Consider the following 21,733-nt stretch of genomic DNA (forward strand, 5'->3'; position numbering starts at 1 on the left):
TCTGTTCACAGCAAAGTTCGCTATCAAATGATATTGTGTTAAATGAGTAGCTAAATTAAGAGCCTGTTAAAATTCATAGTCAACTGATAGTTTCCTTGCATTCAATTGAGGGTGACAAAACCCCAAAAGACTTCAAAACCAAACAACCTTCCGACAAATGCTCTAGTTCAGTGCTAATTGTAACCAAACAGTAAATTCTGCACTTTGATTCTTTGAAATTATACATTAACGGATGACCACATAACCAGCAATATTTCAAAGGTTATAAGTGAAATATAGAAGTTGCCAGGTTGATCGTTCAAACAAGGATGGTTAGGAGAACACAGTGAAGGGCCACCAAAATTGTTATTGATCAAGAACTGAACCACTGTAAAAAAAAGCCAGTTAGTCTGTAAAACCGTCAATAAAACAAACTACACAGTTACACTACCAGATAGTTATATTTTAATTTAGAGAATCACAAATTTGTACATTCGTGTAAGCTATTTTCATAGACTGAAACTTTTCTGCTTCCCAAGGATCTGAGCAGTTCTGAAAGTTTAAAAACTTCTAAGAAGCACAACTTCAGAAGAAAATGCACTTCAACATAATCAGCACAGCAGCTGTCCTGCAAATATACTTTATAACTACATGGAAACATACTGATTTTATGGAGCTCAAACTTTAGTGGTCAACCAGACTCCAACCAATTTTTTAAGTCAAGACTAATGAATGTTTAGGCGTCAGATCACTGGAACCAATTTATGGTAAAATGATTCATGTAGCTAGTTCTCAGTTTCTACTGCAGAACAGCCTAACAATGATGTTCTGCATGCTAAATTCAAAGATTGTTATTCTTTTGAAGTGTTCCTTCAGATTTAGCTTGATTAAATACCTTGGCTGCTGAAATGAATAAGTAGTAAACAAGACAATATGGTATAGTGCCCAAGTTACAAAGATCAAAGATACATATTTGTACAAACATACGTATGGACAAGTAGACAATTCAACCTTGAGATTGCGCTGCCATTTAACAAGATCACAGCTGGTCCGTTATAACCACAAAGCCACATTACTGCCTACCCGCAATAATGTCATCCCCTTGCTCAAGCAGAATTTATCGACATCTAAAGGATATTCAAAGAGTAGAATTCCAAAGATACAATCTTCTGAAAGAAAAAGAAATTGCCTCAATGTTTTAAATGGGTGATTCTTTATTTTTAAATTGTGATCCTTTGGTTTAGATTCTCTCACCAAGGAAAACATGGTTTTCACATCTACCTTGTCAAGGCACCTCAGAATCTTCAAAAGTTTCAAACAAATTATCTTGTACCCTTCTAAATGCCAGCAGGTAATGCCTATACAGTCCAACTTTTCCTCATAAGGCATCAAATCCAGGCCCAGCATTACTCTGGTAAACCTTCTCTCAACTGCTTACAATGTAATTACATCCTTCCTCAAATAAGGTTACCAACACTGTATGCAGTACTCCCAAAGTGGTCTCACTTTGACTGATGCATATCCTTCCTACTTTTGCATTCAATCTCCCTCACATTAAATGATAACATTCTATTAGTCCTCCTAATTACCTGCTGCACTCGCATTCAAGTCTTTTGCAATTAAAGCATAAGCACTCAGGTCCCTCTGTATTCAGAACTCCGCAATCTCTTAACGCACTGCTTTATTACTCAATCTTTCTCATGTGGAATAGATGGAGTGCAATTGATTTCAGAATCCCATAGCGAAGGACCAAGGTTTTGGGAAATTTTAAATATATTATTGCATTCTGCAAGCTCGACTTAAGGAAATATTTCAAACAAAACCTGCGGCAAGGCTGCCAAAATATCAGTTTCAAGTCTGCCTGGCACATGCAATTTTTTAAAACAGCAAATATCAAAACTATATACTCAGGTCAAGCAACATCAGGGAGAGGGAAACAGATTAATTGTATGTCTATGACCTTTCATCAAAACAAATATCCATACCCAGGAATTAATCTTATGAAAGTTTTGATGGAATGAGAAAGACCAAGAACAATACTGTTCCACTCACCACAGATGCTGCCTGACTGGAGTACATCAACATTTTCTGTTTTTATTTCAGCATAGGTATTTTACTTTAGAATTAGTGCTTAACTCATTGTCACTTCTCTTCCAGGAACATCTATCTTGAAGTTCAGTTTGTGCACATCAGGATTGTCATTGGTGTCTCCCACTTCATTTACCATCTCAGCCACATCACTTTTAGTAAATGTCTCTGGCTATGTTCGAATACAAGCTCACTGTTGGAATGAGCAATACAGGATTACTGGAAATGCCTGGAGACTGCTGAATAGAAACTGGACGGGTAATCGACAGGACTCTGCAGTGCAACATATTCCCCTGAGATTATTGTAGTAGGGTGGATATCTGTCCACAAACCCCGAAATCCTATTGATCAATGGGCGTACTTTATTGGAATACTACTAAACTAGATGGGCATCTGACAGAAATAAACTTCCAATGGCTACAAGGGTTAAGTGGCAGAGTAGAACTGACTGTTTGCTCCCAAGGATTTGACATGGACTCAGTTGGCCTATGTTCTCCCCCTGTGTCTTCAACTCCAACATGTGAAACATTATCTGTCTCACTCTTCACAGCTGCTGCTGCACTTTAGTATTTAGAGCCAATGTACGCCCAGGAACTGCCATTTTCAGTGAACAAAGTAAAACTGATCAACTTGCACTCCAATAACTTTCAATGTTTAAGAGCTTCAATAGTTTAAACTAAATTTACTGAATGCAGGAACAAGAATCTGCATTAAGAATGCCTGAGGATCATATTTCACTATACATGTTAATGTGGAAATAAATTCTTCTTTCACTTACATCAGTATAACTGGTGCAAACAGTCTAAAAACTGATCATATTGGCCAGATAAAGGTGAAAATACATTATCCAAAAATGAGTTTTGTAGAACTGTATTTTGTTGTTAATAATGATCAAGTGTTTCCAAGTATGTTAAGCTTAGTGAACTCAATAAGAGTGCATTGCAGACTTTTTTTTTCTGTGTCTCAACTCCTACCATCTCAATCCCAAATTCTGCAATTAAGTGGTTTGTATTATTCCGGGAATTTAGGACTAGAAAAGCTGACACCATTGTTTCAGATTGTTCTGTCCACAATTCAGTGTATAATGCACAATAATTTATTCAAGCCAGTTTCTGCTACCCATCAATTCTGAAAAGCAGTTTTCAACAGTCGTTAAGGTTTAAAGGATCAGCAAAAAACCCTGCAATGTTATGGAGGTAATGGAAGCAATCTGATAGCAGCTTGTCTAGCACTGATACAGCACAGGCTGCTAATTAAGGTGAATTTTAATATGTTACAACCCATAGAACAGTACAACACAAGAAACAGGCCCTTCAGCCCACCATAATGTCATTCTAAATTAATCCCATCTGCCTGCACATGGTGAAGTTCCTGCTAGTTCATTAGTCTGCTCAAATGCTCCTTAATAACTTCTACTGTATCTGCTACCACTTTCCCTAGCAGCACATTCCAAGCAGCTAGCCCCACATTAAAATAAAACATCACACATCTCCTTTCAACTTTCCCCCCTCACCTTAAACCTATGCTCCCTTCACCTCAACCCCCCACCCCAGTATTTCACATTTTCACCCTGGGAAAAACAGTGGCAATTCATAACTCTCACTTTTATATCCTTCTATTAGACAACCTCTCAGCCTGACTTGCCAGCAAAAACAATTCAAGTTTGTCCAACCTATCCTTACAGCTAATACAATCTTATCCTGAAAAAACCACTTATGCATCTTCAAAACCTCAACATCCTTCCTACAGTGTGCCAACCAGAACTGCACTCAATACTCCAAATGTGGCCTAAAGTCTTAGACACCTGCAACATGACTTGCCAACTTTTATACTTGATGCCCAAATGTTGAAAGCAAGCACGCCATATGCCTTCTTTATCACCTTGTCCACTTGTGGCACCACTTTCAAGGGATGAGTCTGTAGCTCCAAGGTCCCTCTGCATATCAGTGTTCCTAACAGTCCTGCCATTTACTGTGTACTTTCCTTTTGAATTTGACCTCCCAAAATGCACCATTTCACAGCTGCCCAGATTAAACTCTATCTGCCATTTCTCTGTCAACTTTCCAACTGATCTATATCCTATTGGATTTTCTGACAATCTTCCTCACTATCTACAATTCCACCAATTTTCATTCCATCAGCAAACTGATCAGACCTCCAACATTTTCATCCAAATCATTTATATATATTAAATAACACGAGATCTCAGCACTGATCCGTGTGGGACACCACTGGTCACAGACCTCCAGTCAAAAAAAATACCTCAACTGAGCTGAGCTATCTACAATCAAGCCAGTTTTGCATCCAACTCACTATGGATCCCAGTGAATTAATCTGATCAGCCTAACTTGAGAGATCTTGTCAAAAGCTTCAGTAAAGTCCATGTAAACAACATCCACTGCCCTATACGCGATCATCTTCATGGCTTCTTCAAAAAACGCACCCAAATTTGAGACACAAGATATCGCCTGCATAAAGCCATGCTGACTATCCCTAATAAGTCCACTGATTTCCAAATACAAATAACTCCTGACCAAGATTCTTCAATAATTTCTCTAATGATGTAGGCTGGTGAGCCTTAATTTCCTGGATTATCCTCGTTTCCCTTCTTAAAAGGAACACAGGCTATTCTCCGGACCTTACCTGTGGCTAAAGAGAATACAAAGGTCTCCGTCAAGGCCCCAGCAATCTCCTCCTTCCTGAGATGCTGCTTGGCCTGCTGTGTTCAGCCAGCTTCACACTTTGTTATCTTGGATTCTCCAGCATCTGCAGTTCCCATTATCTCTGACTTATCTACCTTAATGTTTTTACATACAGCAAACACTGCATCCTTCTTAAAATCAAGAAACCACAGAATATCAACATACCCCTCCCTGATTTTACTATATAGATTACTACAGCAGTGATTTTCCAATACACAAAATCCTCTGCTGTAATATTTTCACTTGCCTACCTTCTCAGTCCTCGCAAATTTTAGAAATTTGTTCACAAGATACGGGCAGTAATTCCCATCACTAGTTGCCCTCAAGAAAGTGATAGTAATTTCTTCAACCACTGCAGTCCAGAGTAGGAGGTGAGCAAAGTACTACTAGCAAGAGAGTTCCAAGATTTCAACATAACAACATAGGAATAGCAACTTAGTTTCAAGTTAGGATGATGTGTGGCCAAACTACAACCGGAATGGATTAGGAAAGGAGTTTGACAGAAAAGACAGTTGAGAAACAATGGCAGATTTTGAAAATAATTCATGGCTCACAAAGATATATCAGAGTGAAGAGGAAGGATTCTGCAAAGGTGATAAACCAAACAAGCTTAAAAACAGAAAGTTAAGGATAATATCAAATTGATATTTGGCAGAGATTACTGGTAAATCAGAGCATTAGGGAAGTTTGAAAAGCAAACAAAAGATGCCCAAATAAAGTTAAGGAGATTAAAAAAAAGTGAGGGTAAGTTGGCAAGTAATAGTAAAATGGACAGTAAGAGGTTCTTTCTATATAAAAACTAAACAGTGAGGCCTAAGTAGACATAGGCTCCTTGGAGAATAAGATTGGAGAAATATTAACGGGGAACTAGGAAACAGCAGAGGAACTGAACAAATACTTTGCATCAGTCTTCACCATCCACTAATAGTATTCCAAAAGTACTTAAAAATCAAAAGACTTTTTGAGAAGTGGGGGGCAAGAGGAAGAGAGAAAGCAAATACAATAATGACCACGAGAGACCAAGTACTAGGAAACTAATGAGGCTAACAGCTGTTGAGTCCTGTGGACCTATTAGGATTGTAAAGAAAGTTGAGACAGTGGATATCCTAGTGGTAACCTTCCAATAATCCTCAGATTCTGGTAAAATCTCAAAAAAGTAAAAAATTGGAAAACTGCAAATACAATACCCTGCGTTTAGAAAGGGAGACAAAAACAAGCTAACTAGCCTATCATCACCAAATATCTGCCATCGGGAAAATGCTGGGAGTCTACTACATAAGTAGTAACAGCAGAGCAATTAGAAATACAAGTCATAACCAAGCAGTCATAAAGGCTTCATGTAGGGGAAATTCATACCAAATAAGATTTATTAGAATTCTTTAAAGGAGATAACAATTAAGATGGATCAAGGGAGCTAATGGATGTAATATATTTGGATTACCAAAAGGCATTCTAGATACCACACATATGGCTCTTATCTTTAGTAGCCTATGGCGTTAAGGTAGTATATTAGCATGAATAGAGGCATGGTTAACAAATAGAAGGAAAACAGGGTCAGGATAAGGGAGATATTGTCAAGTTGACATCCTGTAACTAGTGGAGTGCAACAGGGATCAACGCTGGGGACATTACCTATATTGTATATTAAATGACATGGTTGACAAAATGTGAATGTAGCATCAGGTCTATGGTTTGCAAAAATAGATGGTCAGACAAACAATGAGAATGACGCAAAGAGCTACAGAGGGACGTGACTGAGTTAAGTGAGTGGGCAAAAAAACTTTCAGATTGAATATTGTGATTAGACAAGCGTTATTTAAATAGAGACACCATTAAAAAAAGCTGCAGCACATTTTGATTCATACATGAGGAACCCTAAGAACTGACATCCAAGTTCACCAGGTAATAGGTAAGGCAAAATAAAAACTAAAAGTATATCACATTGGCGAATGTGCAGGTGAATATCCTTTCCCAACCATGTACTTATCCAAATGATTTTTAGATGATGCCACTGTACCAGCCTCAACCACTTTCTCTGGCAGCCCATTCCATTTATGCACCATTCTCTGCATGAAGAAGTTGTCCCTCAGGTCCTTCTTAAATCTATTCCCTTTCACCTTAAGCCTACACCCTCTAATTTTCAATTTCCTATCCCTGGTAAAAAGACCATATGCATTCATCCTATCTATGCCCCTCATGATTCTGTACACCTCAATAAGGTCACCAGACATTCTCCTACATTCCAAATGATAAAGTCCTATCCAGGCCAAATCTCTCCCTATAACTCACACCTACTAGTCCTGACAACATGCTTGTGAATCTTTGCACATTTTCCAGTTTAACTGTGTCTTTCCTTTAATAGAGTGACCAAAACTGCATACAATACTCCAAGTGAAGTCTCATTAATTACTTACACAACTGTAAAAGTGTCCCAGCTCCTCTGCTCAATGCCCTCAAACGATGAAGGCCTGCATGCTAAGTGCCTTCTTTACCACCCGGTACACCTGTGATGCCACTTTCATTGAACTACATACTTGTACTCCTAGGTCCCTCTGTTCCACAACACTCCTCAGGATTTTACCATTCACTATACAAGTCCTACCTTGGCTTGACTTTCCAAAGTGCAAAACCTCACACTTAATTGTATTGAATTGCATTTGCCAATCCTCTGCCCACTTACGCATCTGATCAAGATCGCTCTATAATTTTTGGTAACCTTCACTATTAATGGTATCTCAATTTTGTATTATCCGCAAACTTACTATTATGTTTTTCAGATTCACATCCCTTTCATCTATGTAAATAATAAATAAAAGGTCATTGAGGATGTTCAAGGCTGAGAGATTTTTAATCAGTAAGGGAATCAAGGATATTGGAAATAAGATGGAAAAGTGGAGCTGCAAATTATCAAACTGACCACAATATAATGGAACTGTGTAGCAGACTTGATGGTCAAAATGGCCTACTTCTGCTCTATCTTACGGTCTTACAATGGCACAAAGTCTCATCAATACATTGAATTTAAAATAATTTTCCTTCCAATCTCTCAATGGTTTTGTACAACCCTATCTCTAGGCCATCCTATGGCCTGAAAGCATAACTCTTTCCTTCTGCTCTGACTCAAGCTTTTGTGCATTCCAACCTTCATCCAACATTAGTGGAAAAGTCACCTCATCTGTTCTACCTGGGTTTCCTGCTTGAAAACCAGTCACTTCTTGCCAAATCTGAAAATCCTACTCAAAATTAAACTTTTGGATCACCTCCCCTGACTAAGTTCTCTCAGCTTGATAACTGTTCTTGTCAATTTTATATGTTTTTACTTTTGACACACTGCATCAGGTGTCTCCAAGACAGGGAAATGAATACACCTGCTGAAATCTCGAGCCCCAAAAGGTACTTCACAAACAGAGCATAAAATATAATTTTATCTCCCTTTTGCAGGCTCCAGGTTCAAACCCAAAGGTTCCAATACTCAAAGTTATGGACATGTCCCTACAAGATTGGCAGAAAAAACATGCTGCCATCATTGGAGATGCATCCAAATTGTTCATGAGCAATGCCCCAAAAAGTCTGCTAGTTTACAGAGTCTACACAGAAACAGTAAATCATTTTGAACATCATAAATGCTAGCCATGGGTTCCAGAGCAGAACTTGAATATTACTGAAAAAAAGAGGTATATTGCTAAAAAGTTTGTTGACTGGTTGAGGTGCTGCGTCAAATATTTTCCTATGTCTGCATTCAATAGGCAGAATACAAATTGTGCTCAACCAACATAAGATAACAAAGTGTGGGGCTGCATGAACACAGCAGGCCAAGCAGCATCTTCAGAGCACAAAAGCTGACGTGCTCGACCAACCTTCACTTATAAACCTTAAACAAAAATCTATTTTAGATTTGAATCTGCAATTGATCAATACTTGTCGAACAATCGTAAGTGTTCTAATTGCTACATAACCAATTTAAGATCATCAATGGACCTTGTATTATGGCCCAATTATGCTTGGTAATTGGGTAACAGCTCCCCGTTAGTTGATCTATAGCAATGTTTCAGCCAGAGCTGACTTGCCAAGCAAACAGCACAACTTTCCACTGTTGTGTAAATTGTTGAGATGGTCTGAAGTTTGGTATTTTTGTTTTTTGTCTTTATGAATTCAAGACAAAAATTTCAGTAATGTGAAAGGTATCATTTCTAAACTGAAAAGAGATGTAATAAAAAGAAGTTTAAAAAAGCTACAAACATGTGAATTTTGAGGCAACACAGTAGCTTCATATGAATGACAGTTGCACATTTCATTTTTACGGCAAACAAATTTAATGCATCAAAATCAGCAAAAAGACATTTTGACTAGGCAAAGTGATAGCCAATGTAATTTTGTTAAATCCATGCCATAATTAACTATAAAGAACCAGCTTTCTTGGCTTATGATGAATGGGAGGATACATCATTGGAGTGCCTAAGAGAAAAAAAACTGAACAAAATTAGTTCATTGCTTGGTGCAATAATGCAAGTTTTTTTGTCAGCTTTTGTGCTCCGAAGATGCTGCTTCGCCTGCTGTATTCATGCAGCCCCACACTTAGTTATCTTATGTTGGTTGAGCACAATTTGTATTCTGCCTATTGAATGCAGACATAGGAAAATATTTGACGCTGCACCTCAACCAGTCAACAAACTTTAGCAATTTACCTCTTTCCTTCAGTAACATTTTTAAAGATTTCTATGACCTTTACAGAGGTTGTACACGTTTGCTTAAGATATTTAAACAAGATTGCTCCACAATGAGATTTTACTATCCAAAATCTAGTTAAGCGCAGAACACAATTCATATTCCCAATCCAGGCAACACTTATTTCACTGGAATCCACTTGCCCCAAGTATCAAGTTAAGCTGAGCCAAATCAATTCTGCAACTGCTGTCTGGGAATTTTCAATGTTGGAGTCAAACAAAAGCTGTTTGAAAAGGGTGTAACAAACTCAAGCATGATGCTACTTGTAGAACAGTCAGCCCAGCATCCACCAGCTAGGCAAGATATCAGAGGGCTAGCAGTCCTGAAAGACAACACCAACTCAGTACCTTTAAAGGAGAGTGAAAACAACTGGGAAAGAGGACAGGGTGAAGAATGACTAAGTGAGAACCAAGATTTCTACAAGAAATGTCTAGCAAAATACTAACCAAGTTGTTGAAAAAAGAGACAGCTTGCTAAAATATGCGGTTGTCCAATCATTAGAACAAGAGCACCAAATGTCTTTACGAGGACAAGACCAAAAGCTTAGTACACATCTCCTTCAGCAACGTTCAAGTTCTGTGCAACCAGGCAAATAACCATACATTTGTTCATCTAAGGCACGACCAAAAGCAGCTCACACATCAACGCAATAGATTGAGAAAAAGGACATCATACAGTCAAATGCATAACGCATCCTGGGGACTCAGAGTTAACTGCAGATTATTTGCAGAGAAGTTACACACTAATGTTTACATTCCTTCTTTGATATAACATCTCAAAGATTCCTAACCAACCACCAAACATCAGGTTACAAAAAGTGACCCATCTACTCAAAAGAATTATAAACATACCCTCTGCCATTAGAGTTGGTCATCAACAACACTAGCAAAGTATTTTTCATTTTATTAGTGACACAAATACAAACTACACCTCTCATTTTACAGTTAACTGAAGAATATACATAGGACACAGGACTCCAATTGCTGCTCTGCAAGGTTCACAATTGCAACCACTTTGATCCTGGAATGCAATCCAGAGTATTTACAGAGGTTAGTCATCTCTCGAAAATTATCTATACTATGTCTTCAACGTCATGTGGATGGTGACTGTCAGCTGGCACTTAAACAAGGTCCACATACTCGCAATTGAAATATACAGCTCACATGCAGAGAAACAGTGTGCACAAGTGGACATGTACATATAAGCATGCTCTTTATGTCACTTGAATTAGTTATGAACATACATTTTGAAAGGCGCACTTTATATTGGATAAGAACAAAAGTGGTTCAACATCCAGCCACTCCAAACAAAAAAAACAAGTATTAGCATTCTGCACAAATTCCGTTTAGATCAGTACATATCCAGAGAGTTCTCATCAATAAATCACTGAAGGCCAACATTAAGGCGCAGCAACTGGGAAGCCCAATAGCCTTTACCACAAGAGGGTTTGAGTACAGGAATAGCAAAGTCTTGCTTCAGTTGTACAGAACCTTGGTTGGACTGCACCTAGAGTGCTGTATGCCATGTGGTCTGCTTACCTTGTGAAGGATATTACTATCATTGAGATAAGCAGAAATTTCTTCAAACAGCTGTAAACCTTTGGAAATCTCTACAAGAGAAAGCTGCAAATGTTCAATCTTTGAGAACATTCATTTGAGTATCTGCTGTTCCTCAAAAAGACAACAGATTTGGGGATAATGCAGCATTGTGTGGCTGAGGTAGATCAATCAAGATCTCATTCAATAATAGGCTTAAGGCCTGAAATGAGTTACACTCCATTCTATACGCAGGTGCTGCCTCTCTCCAAGAACCCCAAGTTTCCATCGGAATATTTGGCAAATGCGGCACAAACACCAAACGGCCACAATTGATTTAGAAATCCTGGGACAATACTAGGATCAAGCCAAACATTTAACGTCTATGTAAACACAGAATATAGTGGTGGCCCTTAAGGACCTATTAGGGAATTTGAGTAATTAAAAAAGTTAATTGGAATGTTGTTTTATAATCAGCTGGCTGTTCCTTAGTTTTAAAAATAGCAGTTACAAAATATTGTGGATTTAGTGCAAAATGGCCACTGAAAGGAGTTCGGAGTTAGAAGGCACAAATTGCACCCAATCAGATCCAATGTAACAATTATTTTATCCTAATGTGTGTAAGCTTTAAACTGAGAAAGATGAAATTCACAGTTCTGACAGCCTTTTCAACAGGAACAGACAATTACATCAATATAACTAGATATGCAATCATTGACCAATAACAGTCAATTCTTTTCATTTACCACTAATTATTTTGGCACAGGTTAGGGCCTGCTGCAATCAAAGTCAGCTGTACTCTGGTTCATCCTGCTTTGAATGAGCTCGAGTTTGATATACAATTTTATTCAGTGGAAATAATACTATTGCTAAACCACATAATCCACTGGCTACACTTTGGGAAGATCGACTAAATATCATGACACATTTCCGCACATGCACATCACAAGCAGTGAAAGGCAGCAATGTTCAATTTGAATGCACAAAGTGAATAACTACGGATGCTAACAAACTGACAATCCAACAGTGACTAGAAATGCATTATGGTTGAAGATAGCCTTGTGGAAGTGATAACTGCCCCAACAAACAGCAAAGCTGAATGTTGTATAAGGGTTGCTGATGTGCAAAACTCTATTGTTTTGATTTTCCATTATTAATTGTCCTGAGACATTATTAAAGTAGGAACCAGTTCTACCAAGTAGTAATTATAGGAAATATTACTACTTACTTACAGTAAAATGTACATTAGAACTGTGCGGGTATATGAAGTTCAAGGTATTTGAAGTGGTTAGTCAATGAGGAAAAATAAAAGTTTCATGTGAGTTAGTGTAATAAAATCATCTGGTATTGTACACACAAAAGTCTATAAACAGTGAAAAAGTAAAGTATACCATTTAACTCTAGATTTCTTGGCATTCCAATTGAGTAAGAATTGTTTGGAGTAATCCGTAATTAAATAATGTAAAAAAAAAGTAACCATGTTTCAGAGATAGTAGGAACTGCAGATGCTGGAGAATCTGAGATAAAAAAAGATGTTGAGCTGGAGGAACACAGCAGGCCAAGCAGCATCACAGGAGCAGGAAGGCTGACGTTTCGGGCCTAGACCCTTCTTCAGAAATGGGGTAGGGGAAGGGGGATCTGAAATAAATAGGGAGAGAGGGTGGGGCAGATAGAAGATGGATAGAGGAGACCAACCGGTCAAAGAGGCGGGGATGGAGCCAGTAAAGGGAGTGTAGGTGGGGAGGTAGGGAGGGGATGGGTGAGTCCAGGGAAGACGGACAGGTCAAGGGGGTGGGACGAAGTTAGTAGGTAGGAGAGATAATGGGAACTGCAGATGCTGGAGAATCCAAGATAACAAAGTGTGGAGCTGGATGAACACAGCAAGGCCAAACAGCGTCTTAGGAGCACAAAAGCTGGCCCTAAACATCAGCTTTTGTGTTCCTAAGATGCTGCTTGGCCGACAGGGTTCATCCAGCTCCACACTTTGTTATCTTAGCAGGTAGGAAATGGGGGTGGGGCTTGAGGTGGGAGGAGGGGATAGGTGGGAGGAAGGACAGGTTAGGGAGGAGGGGACGAGCTGGGCTGGTTTTGGGATGCGGTGGGGGGAGGGGAGATTTTGAAGCTTGTGAAATCCACATTTATACCATTGGGCTGCAGGGCTCCCAAGCAGAATAGGAATTGCTGTTCCTGCAACCTTCAGGTGGCATCATTGTGGTACTGCAGGAGGCCCAGAATGGACTTGTTGTCTGCCAAATGGGAGTTGAAATGGTTCGCGACTGGGAGGTGCAGTTGTTTCGTGTGAACCAAGCATAGGTGTTCTGCAAAGCGGAACCCAAGTCTCCACCCCGTTTTCCCCAATGTAGAGGAGGCCACAATGGGAACAGCGGATGCAGTGTATCACATTAGCAGATGTGCAGGTGAACATCTGCTTGATGTGGAAAGGCTTCTTGGGAGCTGGGATGTGGGTGAGGGGGGAGGTTTAGCAGGTGTAGCACTTTCTGCGGCTGCAGGGAAAAGTGCTGGGTGAGGTGGTGCTGGAGGGGAATGTGGAGCGGACAACAGAGTCACACTGAGAGCGGTCCCCCTGGAAGGCAGACAAAGGGTGGGGAGGGAAAAATGTCTTTGGCGGTGGGGTCGGATTGCAGATGTCAGAGGATAACGCATTGGATCCAGACGTTGGTGGGGTGGTACGTGAGGACGAGGGGGAAATACGAGAGACACGGTAGAGGGTGTTCTCTATCACAGTGGTTGGGGGGTTGGGAGTTGCAGTCCTTGAAAAACGAGGACATCTGAGCTGTCTGGGAGTGGAATGCATCATCCTGGGAGCAGATGTGGCACAAGCGAAGGAATTGGGAATACGGGATGGCATTTTTGCAAGAAGGTGGATGGTAGGTGGTGTTTTCTAGGTAGCTGTGGGTGTTGGCAGGCTTGAAATGGATATCTGTTTCTAGGTGGTTGCCAGAGATGGAGACAGAAGGATCTAGGAAGGAGAGACAGATATTAGAGATGGTAGAGGTGAACGGTGCTGGTGAAGTGGATGAACTATTGGGGCTCATGGGTGCACGAGGCAGTGCTGATACAGTGAGTGTAACGGAGGAAGAGGTGAGGTTTAGGGCCAGTGTAGGTACGGAAGAGGAACTGTTCCACGTCACCCACAGAGGCAGGTATAGCTTGGTCCCATGCAGGTACCCCTGGCCCCCCCCCCCCTTTGTCTGTAGGAAGTGCGAGGAATTGAAAGACAAGTTGTTGAGGGTGAGGACGAGTTCGGCTACGCAGATGAGGGTGTCGATGGAGGGGGACTGGTCAGGCCTGCAGGACAGGAAAAAGCAGACGGCCTTTAGGTCAGCTGTATGGGGAACGCAGGTATATAGGGACTGGACATCCATGATAAAGGTGAGGTGTTGGGGGCTGGGGAATTGGAAATTCTGGAGGAGGTGGAGAGCATGGGTGGTGTCATGGGCATAGGTAAGGAGTTCCTGGACCAAGGGGCAGAAAATGGAGTTGAGTTCAGTGGGGCAGGAGTAGGTGGAGACAATGGGTCGACCAGGGCAGTAAGGTTTGTGGATTTTGGGAAGGATATAGAAGCAGGTGGGGTTGAGGAACGATGAGGTTGGAGGCTGTGGGTGGGAGGTTACCTGAAGTGTGGATGGTTTGGTGGTCGGGTCATGATCAAGGGGGCAGTAGGAGGTGGTGTTGCAGAACTGGCGCCTGCCCTCAGTGACGTAGAGATCAGTGCGCCAAACTACAACTGCGCCTCACTTCTCCCTTGTTTCATGGTGAGGTTGGGACTGGAGTGGAGAGCTGCATGTTCTAACCATTTTCAGTTTTGCCACACCATAACAAAGCTCTCTTGTAAGAGATAGTTCCACCAAGTGAAACGAGAAATTGCTCCAGATTGATTTTATATGCTCTTGTTACAGCAACAAAAACCATGCAGAAAGTAGTTTAAAATCAGAACATATGGACAGTTACAATAGATTTAGTAATTTTCTTCAGCGAATCAGTATTGAGAAAATTAACAGACATGAATATTGAATGAGAGGGCTTCCAGGGATAATTCAAAATAGATCAAAATCAATACATTATCACTTCCAAAGTTCAACTGAGTGCAAAAGAATTAAAACACATCTGTGGGAATTAATTTACTGGACTGTTAAATTAGTTGAGTATAGCATTTCAAATGCAGTTAAGGCTGAATTTTAAAAATGCATTTAAACTTTATTGGCAGATTTGTTAACTGAATAGTTTAATAGAGTTTTCAATTAGCATGCATTAGAAGCTTGGAAATTAGGCCATTCAGCCCTTCACACGTTCTCCACTATTCGTTATGACCATGACTGACCAGCCAACTCAGTACCCTGTCCCCGCTTTCTCCCCATACTCTTCGATCCTTTAGTCCCAAAGATTATATCTAACTCCTTCTTCAAAAACATTCAATGTTTTGGCTTCAACCCATTTCTCTGGCAGGGAATTCCACAGTATATTCAACAATTAAGGCTGGGAAAATTTTAATTTGGATTGTTTAATGGAACATAACAGTCACAATAAACTAAAACAAAAATTCACTTTCTGCTGCTCAGTTTCAACTGTATGGAGTATAGATAATAAAAACACTTTCTCGATCTATCCTTGAAGTTTAAAAATGGTAACTATTTATTATAGATGTTTTCCAGTTGAAAAAAGTTTACAAAAAAGGTATTATATCTAATAATTACATTGTAATTTTAAACCATAAATGAAAGATTTTGCCAAGGAACTGTTACAGATCGCCATTTACTCATTCAGGCCATTGATGGCAGTTCCAATGTCATGATCAAATTTCCTGGCTGCCTCTTCAATCAGCACACACAAAAACTGTTAGTTCATTTTAGAATAGTTATATGTGATCCCTTGTCTTTGCTGTGTCAATAAAACGGCAAAGAAGTTACTAAATTTGCTTCAGCACCTCCCACTCCCATGAGGAAAACATTGTTCCCACTCCAACAAAGGCTATTAGCAGTCCATGCTGGAAAGTACCCACATGGTCATGACTGGGCTCAGCTGTGATGGCTCCCAGAGCCCATTAGATTTACTGTTCAAGGCCACATGAGCTACTGCTTAAAAAGATATCAACAAGTCTGGTGGTCACTTTTGAAACCATACTAGAGCACACGTTGCCTACTTTTGAGAAAAGTACAAGAAAATACAAAGTTAGAGGTATACCATTTTCAATACCATATAACCTGTACATCCATAAGACATAGGAGTGGAAGTAAGGCCATTCGGCCCATCAAGTCCACTCTGCCATTTAAATCATGGCTGATGGGCATTTCACCACCACTTCCCTGCACTCTCCCCATAGCCCTTGATTCCTTTTGAGATCAAGAATCCACAGAACGAAAATGGCAAATTTATTCAATACATTTAAAAAATAAATCATACCTGTCTTCATCTCCATCTATCGGTATAGGTATAGAGAACACAGAATTTGAGAGGCTGTTCATTGGGCTAGAGACTTGCAAATGCAGAGGGTTACCAAGAATTTCAGGAATAAGAGGCTTCATAGAGGGCCTGCTTTCACTGGACTGTGATGTCTGAGGTATAAGCTGCTCCGAATTTCGCCTCTCCTCCAGCTGGCCTGTACCTTGCTGTGGCTGGAAGAGGTTGGTCTGCGACACGTTTGAAGATACATTGAGGGAACTTTGCATTAGGCCGCTACTCCCGGCCATTGGTGCCTGGCCACTTAGCTGTGATTGACCCATGGTCACTGGAACACTTGGCATAGTAACTGAAGTGGCTGGCACACTGGGCACACCAGCAGACACACTTGAAACACCAGTACTAGGCACATTTTGGATGCCAGCTGCCACACTGGTCAATCCAGACACCTGACTAACCATCCCAGACTGGAGACCAGAAGCTTGGTGCTGTTGGGTTAAAAGTTGTTGCTGAACACCAGATGACCCCAAGCCTTGCTGCTGCAACATCAGCCCCTGCGTAGGACCCGTCTGGATATTCTGTATCCCTTGACTGACCAAATCACAGCTCTGAGCCGACACTTGGACTCCACTGACAGAAGACTGCAACACTGGCGAAGGACCATGACTCGTCGCTTGCCCGGCAGGTAGGATTGTCGTTGCAGCGCTGTGAGCTACTGCTCCCGGTGAAGCTCCTGGACCCTGCATGACAGGCAGATGTTGCATGTACTCTGTGTGGCTATTCGCCACGGTGGATTGAGACGGCAGCAAGTGTGGAGCCTGGCTCGGAGAAAACTGGAATTGCTGAGACTGGGAAGCGGGGATGTGAGCAGTCTGCTGAGGAAGTGGGCCGCCAGGGGCAAGCAGGGCCTTGCCATTGAGGCCGGCGTGCAGGTTCACCTGTGACTGATGGTGCTGGCCAGCCACAGCGGGGGTGCTGTAAATTTGAGTGGAGGAGGCAGCCTGTGAGACCGGCAGGCCGCCTGCTGGTTGCAGTCCTTTGGAGAAACTTTGGTGCTGGGCGATCAGCTCGGCTTGGGCCAACTGCGTGACAGTGGAGCCGAGGGAAGCGTCTGCCAGGGACTCTGTGGCGTGCAGGGTGGGGAGGATGAGCGAGCTGTTGGTGGCTCCGAGGCCGCTGTCCCTATCTCCGGCCTGTTGTTGCTGCTGCTGCTCCAAGGCGGTGGTGCTGTTGTGTCGGATGGTGTCGGCCGACCGGGCCAGGACGGTACCGTCAGAGTCTCGGTCGTAAAACTCGGTACAGGTCCAGCGGCCTCTGCGGAAGGGCTCGCCCGAGCCGTGGTCCAGTTTGATGACCCTGAAGCGGGAGGTGCAAGCCACCGCCGGCTGCATGGTGAGCGGGCCGCCGCTGGAAGTGCCGCTGCCGGAGCTGGACGGAGGAGGGGTGGCTCCCGGAGGCTGTCCGGGGCTCGCCACCGTCCCCCCGGCCGCCGGCAGCCGCCCTCCGAAAGCCTGAGCCACCACGTCCCGATCGTGAGGGATATTGGGCGAGGTGGCGCCGGGGGTGTCGGCATCGCCCACGTTGTTGAGGGTCTCGTCCGAAGAGCTACGGTCACAGACCTCGGCGCCGTGCTCGTAGTCGGTGGCCCGGGAGGACACGTCGAATATCTCCGAGGAGATGTCCTCGGTGCGGGACTCGTCCGGGTCGTCCAGGCTCTCTGTGTCCTCAGTGATGCTGCTAGCCGCTACCTGAGCCGTGGTCACGCTGGTGATCTGGAAACCGCTCTTCTTTTTAACCGGCATTTTGAACAATTCACAAAAATATAGATATATGTATATACATAGAGAGAGAGGGGGGGAGGGAGGGAGGAAAGAGCGTCGAACCTTTTTTTACCTTCACGCCTCTCTCCTTCCCTTCGCCGCCGCAGCAAGTCTGTAGTTTGTAATTCAGTTCACAAGTTCTTTTTAAAAAAAAGCTAACCTTTTTTCTGACAATTCACAGTTCGAATAGATCATTTTCTCGTTGCGTTGGTAATATCCGTGCAATGAGAGAAAAAATTAAGTTCTCTTTTTCTTTTGAATTAAGGAAATAAAAGTAAATCTTCAGAGTTCGTAGATTGTTCTGTAAAGAGGTTCTTTCTTTCTTTCCTTCCTTCCTTTTCAACACCTCACACCCAGGAAAAACGATGAATTAACACCGTTGGGAACAACGTTTGAAGCAAGCCATGTCTGCTTCGATTACAACCTAAACATCCTTTCGAAGAGAAGATATGAAGAATTCTACTTCTTTCCTCCCACTCTGGCACTTCAGTCGTTATCCTCGCTTTACTTTTCCTCCTTCTGCAGGGAACGGTCGCACTTTTAGCAACGTGTGGATGACTCCGAGCTCCTTCTCATTAGTCACCACGACACACCATCTTCCTTCTAGTTATAAGCACTGCGGGCTGCTCACCCAGGTCCTCTTGTTCATAGAAGGGAAGAGAGAAAAAAACCCTCCCTCCCCTCAAAAACTCAACTCCCAATTATATCCTTCAGATTCTTTTCTTCTGACTCTTTGCACACAGGTCGATGAAATGCAGAGAGTGAGTGAGAAGAGGGGGAGGAGAGAGGAGCTGCTTCTGGTCGAATGGAGAAAGCAAAAGCCCCGGGGTTTTGAGAGCCCAGTCAGGTCCTGTCCAGAACAAGCAGCAGTGACACTCTCGCCCTTTCTTTCTCTTCCTTCCTCCTCTCGTTCGTCTTGCCCTCCCTCCCCTACAAGAAGGGAGGGGGGGGGGGGAGTGGGGGTGACCGGCCCAAGGCCCGTGTCGCAGATCCAGCGGCGAATTTGTCTGGTCCCTGAGCAAACCCCGCACCCCCTTCCCCAGACACCCCCCCCCCGCCTACTCTTCGCCGCACCTCCTCAGGCTGGGGTGGGGGGGGGGGTAGGAGAGGGAAAGGGGAGGAGGCGGAGGATGGGGGTGCCTACCCCTCCTCGGGATGAAAAGACGGGTGGAAAAGAGGGCGGGATGTGTTCACAAGCCGGAGCTGCCGAGCGCTGCCATTCGCCTTCTTCCCTTCGCAGGAGGTTAGGGAGGGAGGGAGCTGCCTTTGGACCCGGGGCCTTCAGCACAGCAGCAAGTGGGCCCCTTTCCCTTCACCACCACAAGATGGGGGAGAGTTGGGGAGGGGGTAGCGGGATGGAGGAGGATTACAGGCTCGGTTATTTTCTCCTTTATTTATGATGGGGGGTCGGGTCACGGTTGCCTGCGTGTCTCAGACACACGCAGCCCCAGCAGCTTCTCTCTCTCTCTCTCTCTCTGTGACTGCACTCAAACCAAGATGGCAGCCGCGCCACCGCACGGCATCCTGGGAACGTGCTCACGCATCACACAGCGCGCTGACGTCGACTTCCCTCGCCCCACTGTATCAACTTTGTGTATCAGGCATTAGGGTTGTCTGTCGGGGTAGTGCATTCCCTGCACCGAGGAACTAATTGCTTCAGCCCAGTCCCAGTGGGAGGTTTAATGAACTGGACTATGGGTTACAGTTTGCAGATGGCAATAAACTTGGGGTAGTTGTGGACTGTGAGGAGAGCATTAAGAGTGAGGTTAAAATTGTATCAGTGATAATGGGAACTGCAGATGTTGGAGAATCCCAGATAATAAAATATGAGGCTGGATGAACACAGCAGGCCCAGCAGCTCCTGAGATGCTGCTTGGCCTGCTGTGTTCATCCAGCTTCACACTTTGTTATTAAGAGTGAGGAGCAGGAGGAGGCAATTCAGCTCGCACCACCATACCATAAGAATCATGGCAGATCTCCTTACTTGGCTTTAACTTCATTTTCCTGCGTGCTCCCCACAACCCTTCAACTTGCTGCCAATTAAAAATCATAGTGCAGGAAGAGGCCATTCAATCCATGAAGTCTGAACCAACCCTGCAAAGAGCATCCCACTCAGGCCCACCCCCATCCCAGTACCCCTGCATTTTCTATAGCTAATACAGATAAGCTGTTGTTTCTGTGCATATCCCCGGACTCTATAAGGCCATTTCGCATAGCCAATCTACTTAACCTGCACATCTTTGGACAGTGGGAGAGAAACCGAGGCACCTGGCAAAAACCCATACAGACACGGAGAATGCGCAAACTACACACAGAAAATCATCCAAGGCTGAAATTGAACCCGGGTTCCTGGTGCTGTGAGGTTGCAACGCTAACGACCGAGCAACCATGCAGCCCAAAATCTGTCTATCTCCTTAAATTTATTCAATACGACATTCTCGTGGTGAATTCCACAGATTCACAACTCTCTGAGAGAAGTAATTCCCCCTTAATTGTTATCCTAAAACTATGACCTCTCATTCTAGATTGCCCTACTTAAGAAAACATCCCAACTACATCTGCTTTGTGAACCTCTTTAGCGTTTTGTGCACTTTAATTAGATCCGCACTCATTCTTCTAAACTCCAGAGTAAAGGCCTAAACTGCTCAGTCTCATGCGATTAAACCTCTCATTTCTGGAATCAGTCTAATGAACCTCCTCTGAATTGCCTCCAATACAAGTACGTCCCTCCTAGGCCATTCTGAAGAAGGATCACCAGACCCAAAATATTAACCCTGTTTTCTCTCTCCACAGATACTGCCAGACCTGCAGAATTCCTCCAGCAATTTCTGTTTTTGTTTCTTCCTCAGATAAATGGACAAAAATTGTATGAATACTTTATAAATGCCTTGCTAATTTCTCACAACTGCCTTGTGCAATTGCAGTAACAGTTTCCTGATTGTATATTCTCTAACTTTAGCAATAAATTCCATTTGCCTTCCTTATTGCCTGCATGCTAGTCTCCTGTGACTCATGAGTAAGGACACCTGCATCCATCTGTACTGAAGCGCCTCTCTATTTATAATAAATTCTCTTTCCTCTCCGCTGACCAAACATCACTTATGAGGATAGATCGAAGAAGTTCGGACTGTGGGAGAGAAGAAGGCTGAGAGAAAATTTGATAGAGAAATTGATAGTATAGACAGGGAGAAATTGTTCCCACACAAAGGGAAAAAGAATGAGAGAGCAAACTGATTTAAAGTGATATGCAAATGAATGCTCAGCCTGGAAATATGATGGAAGCAGGTTGAATTAAGATAATGAAGGGAAGCATTGGAAAATTATTTGAATGGAAATGATGTGCAGGGATATGAGGGAAAGCAAGAGATTGGCATGAGGGGATAGAATCAGTGTAGGCTCAAAGGGTGAATGGCTTCCCTTAGTGCCATAACAATTCTGTTATTCTGAGATTCTGAGATGGTGGCAT

General features: G+C 42.7%; 1 protein-coding gene across 2 annotated transcripts in view; it reads right to left on the reverse strand.

Moving 5' to 3' along the window:
• Positions 1 to 19,338, reverse strand: part of tsc22d2 (TSC22 domain family 2) — a 91,234-nt gene extending 71,896 nt beyond the window's left edge. The window contains exon 1 of one of the 2 annotated variants that reach the window (XM_059651208.1): positions 16,451 to 19,338. In XM_059651208.1, coding sequence (XP_059507191.1) covers positions 16,451 to 18,249 — 1,799 coding nt within the window. In that variant the 5' untranslated portion in view covers positions 18,250 to 19,338. The remainder of the gene's footprint in view (positions 1 to 16,450) is intronic. The other variant, XM_048541648.2, reaches the window with a different exon arrangement.
• Positions 19,339 to 21,733: the final 2,395 nt, after the last annotated feature.

Source organism: Stegostoma tigrinum, chromosome 14 (genome assembly GCF_030684315.1).
Source record: "Stegostoma tigrinum isolate sSteTig4 chromosome 14, sSteTig4.hap1, whole genome shotgun sequence".
NCBI classification, from domain to species: domain Eukaryota; kingdom Metazoa; phylum Chordata; class Chondrichthyes; order Orectolobiformes; family Stegostomatidae; genus Stegostoma; species Stegostoma tigrinum.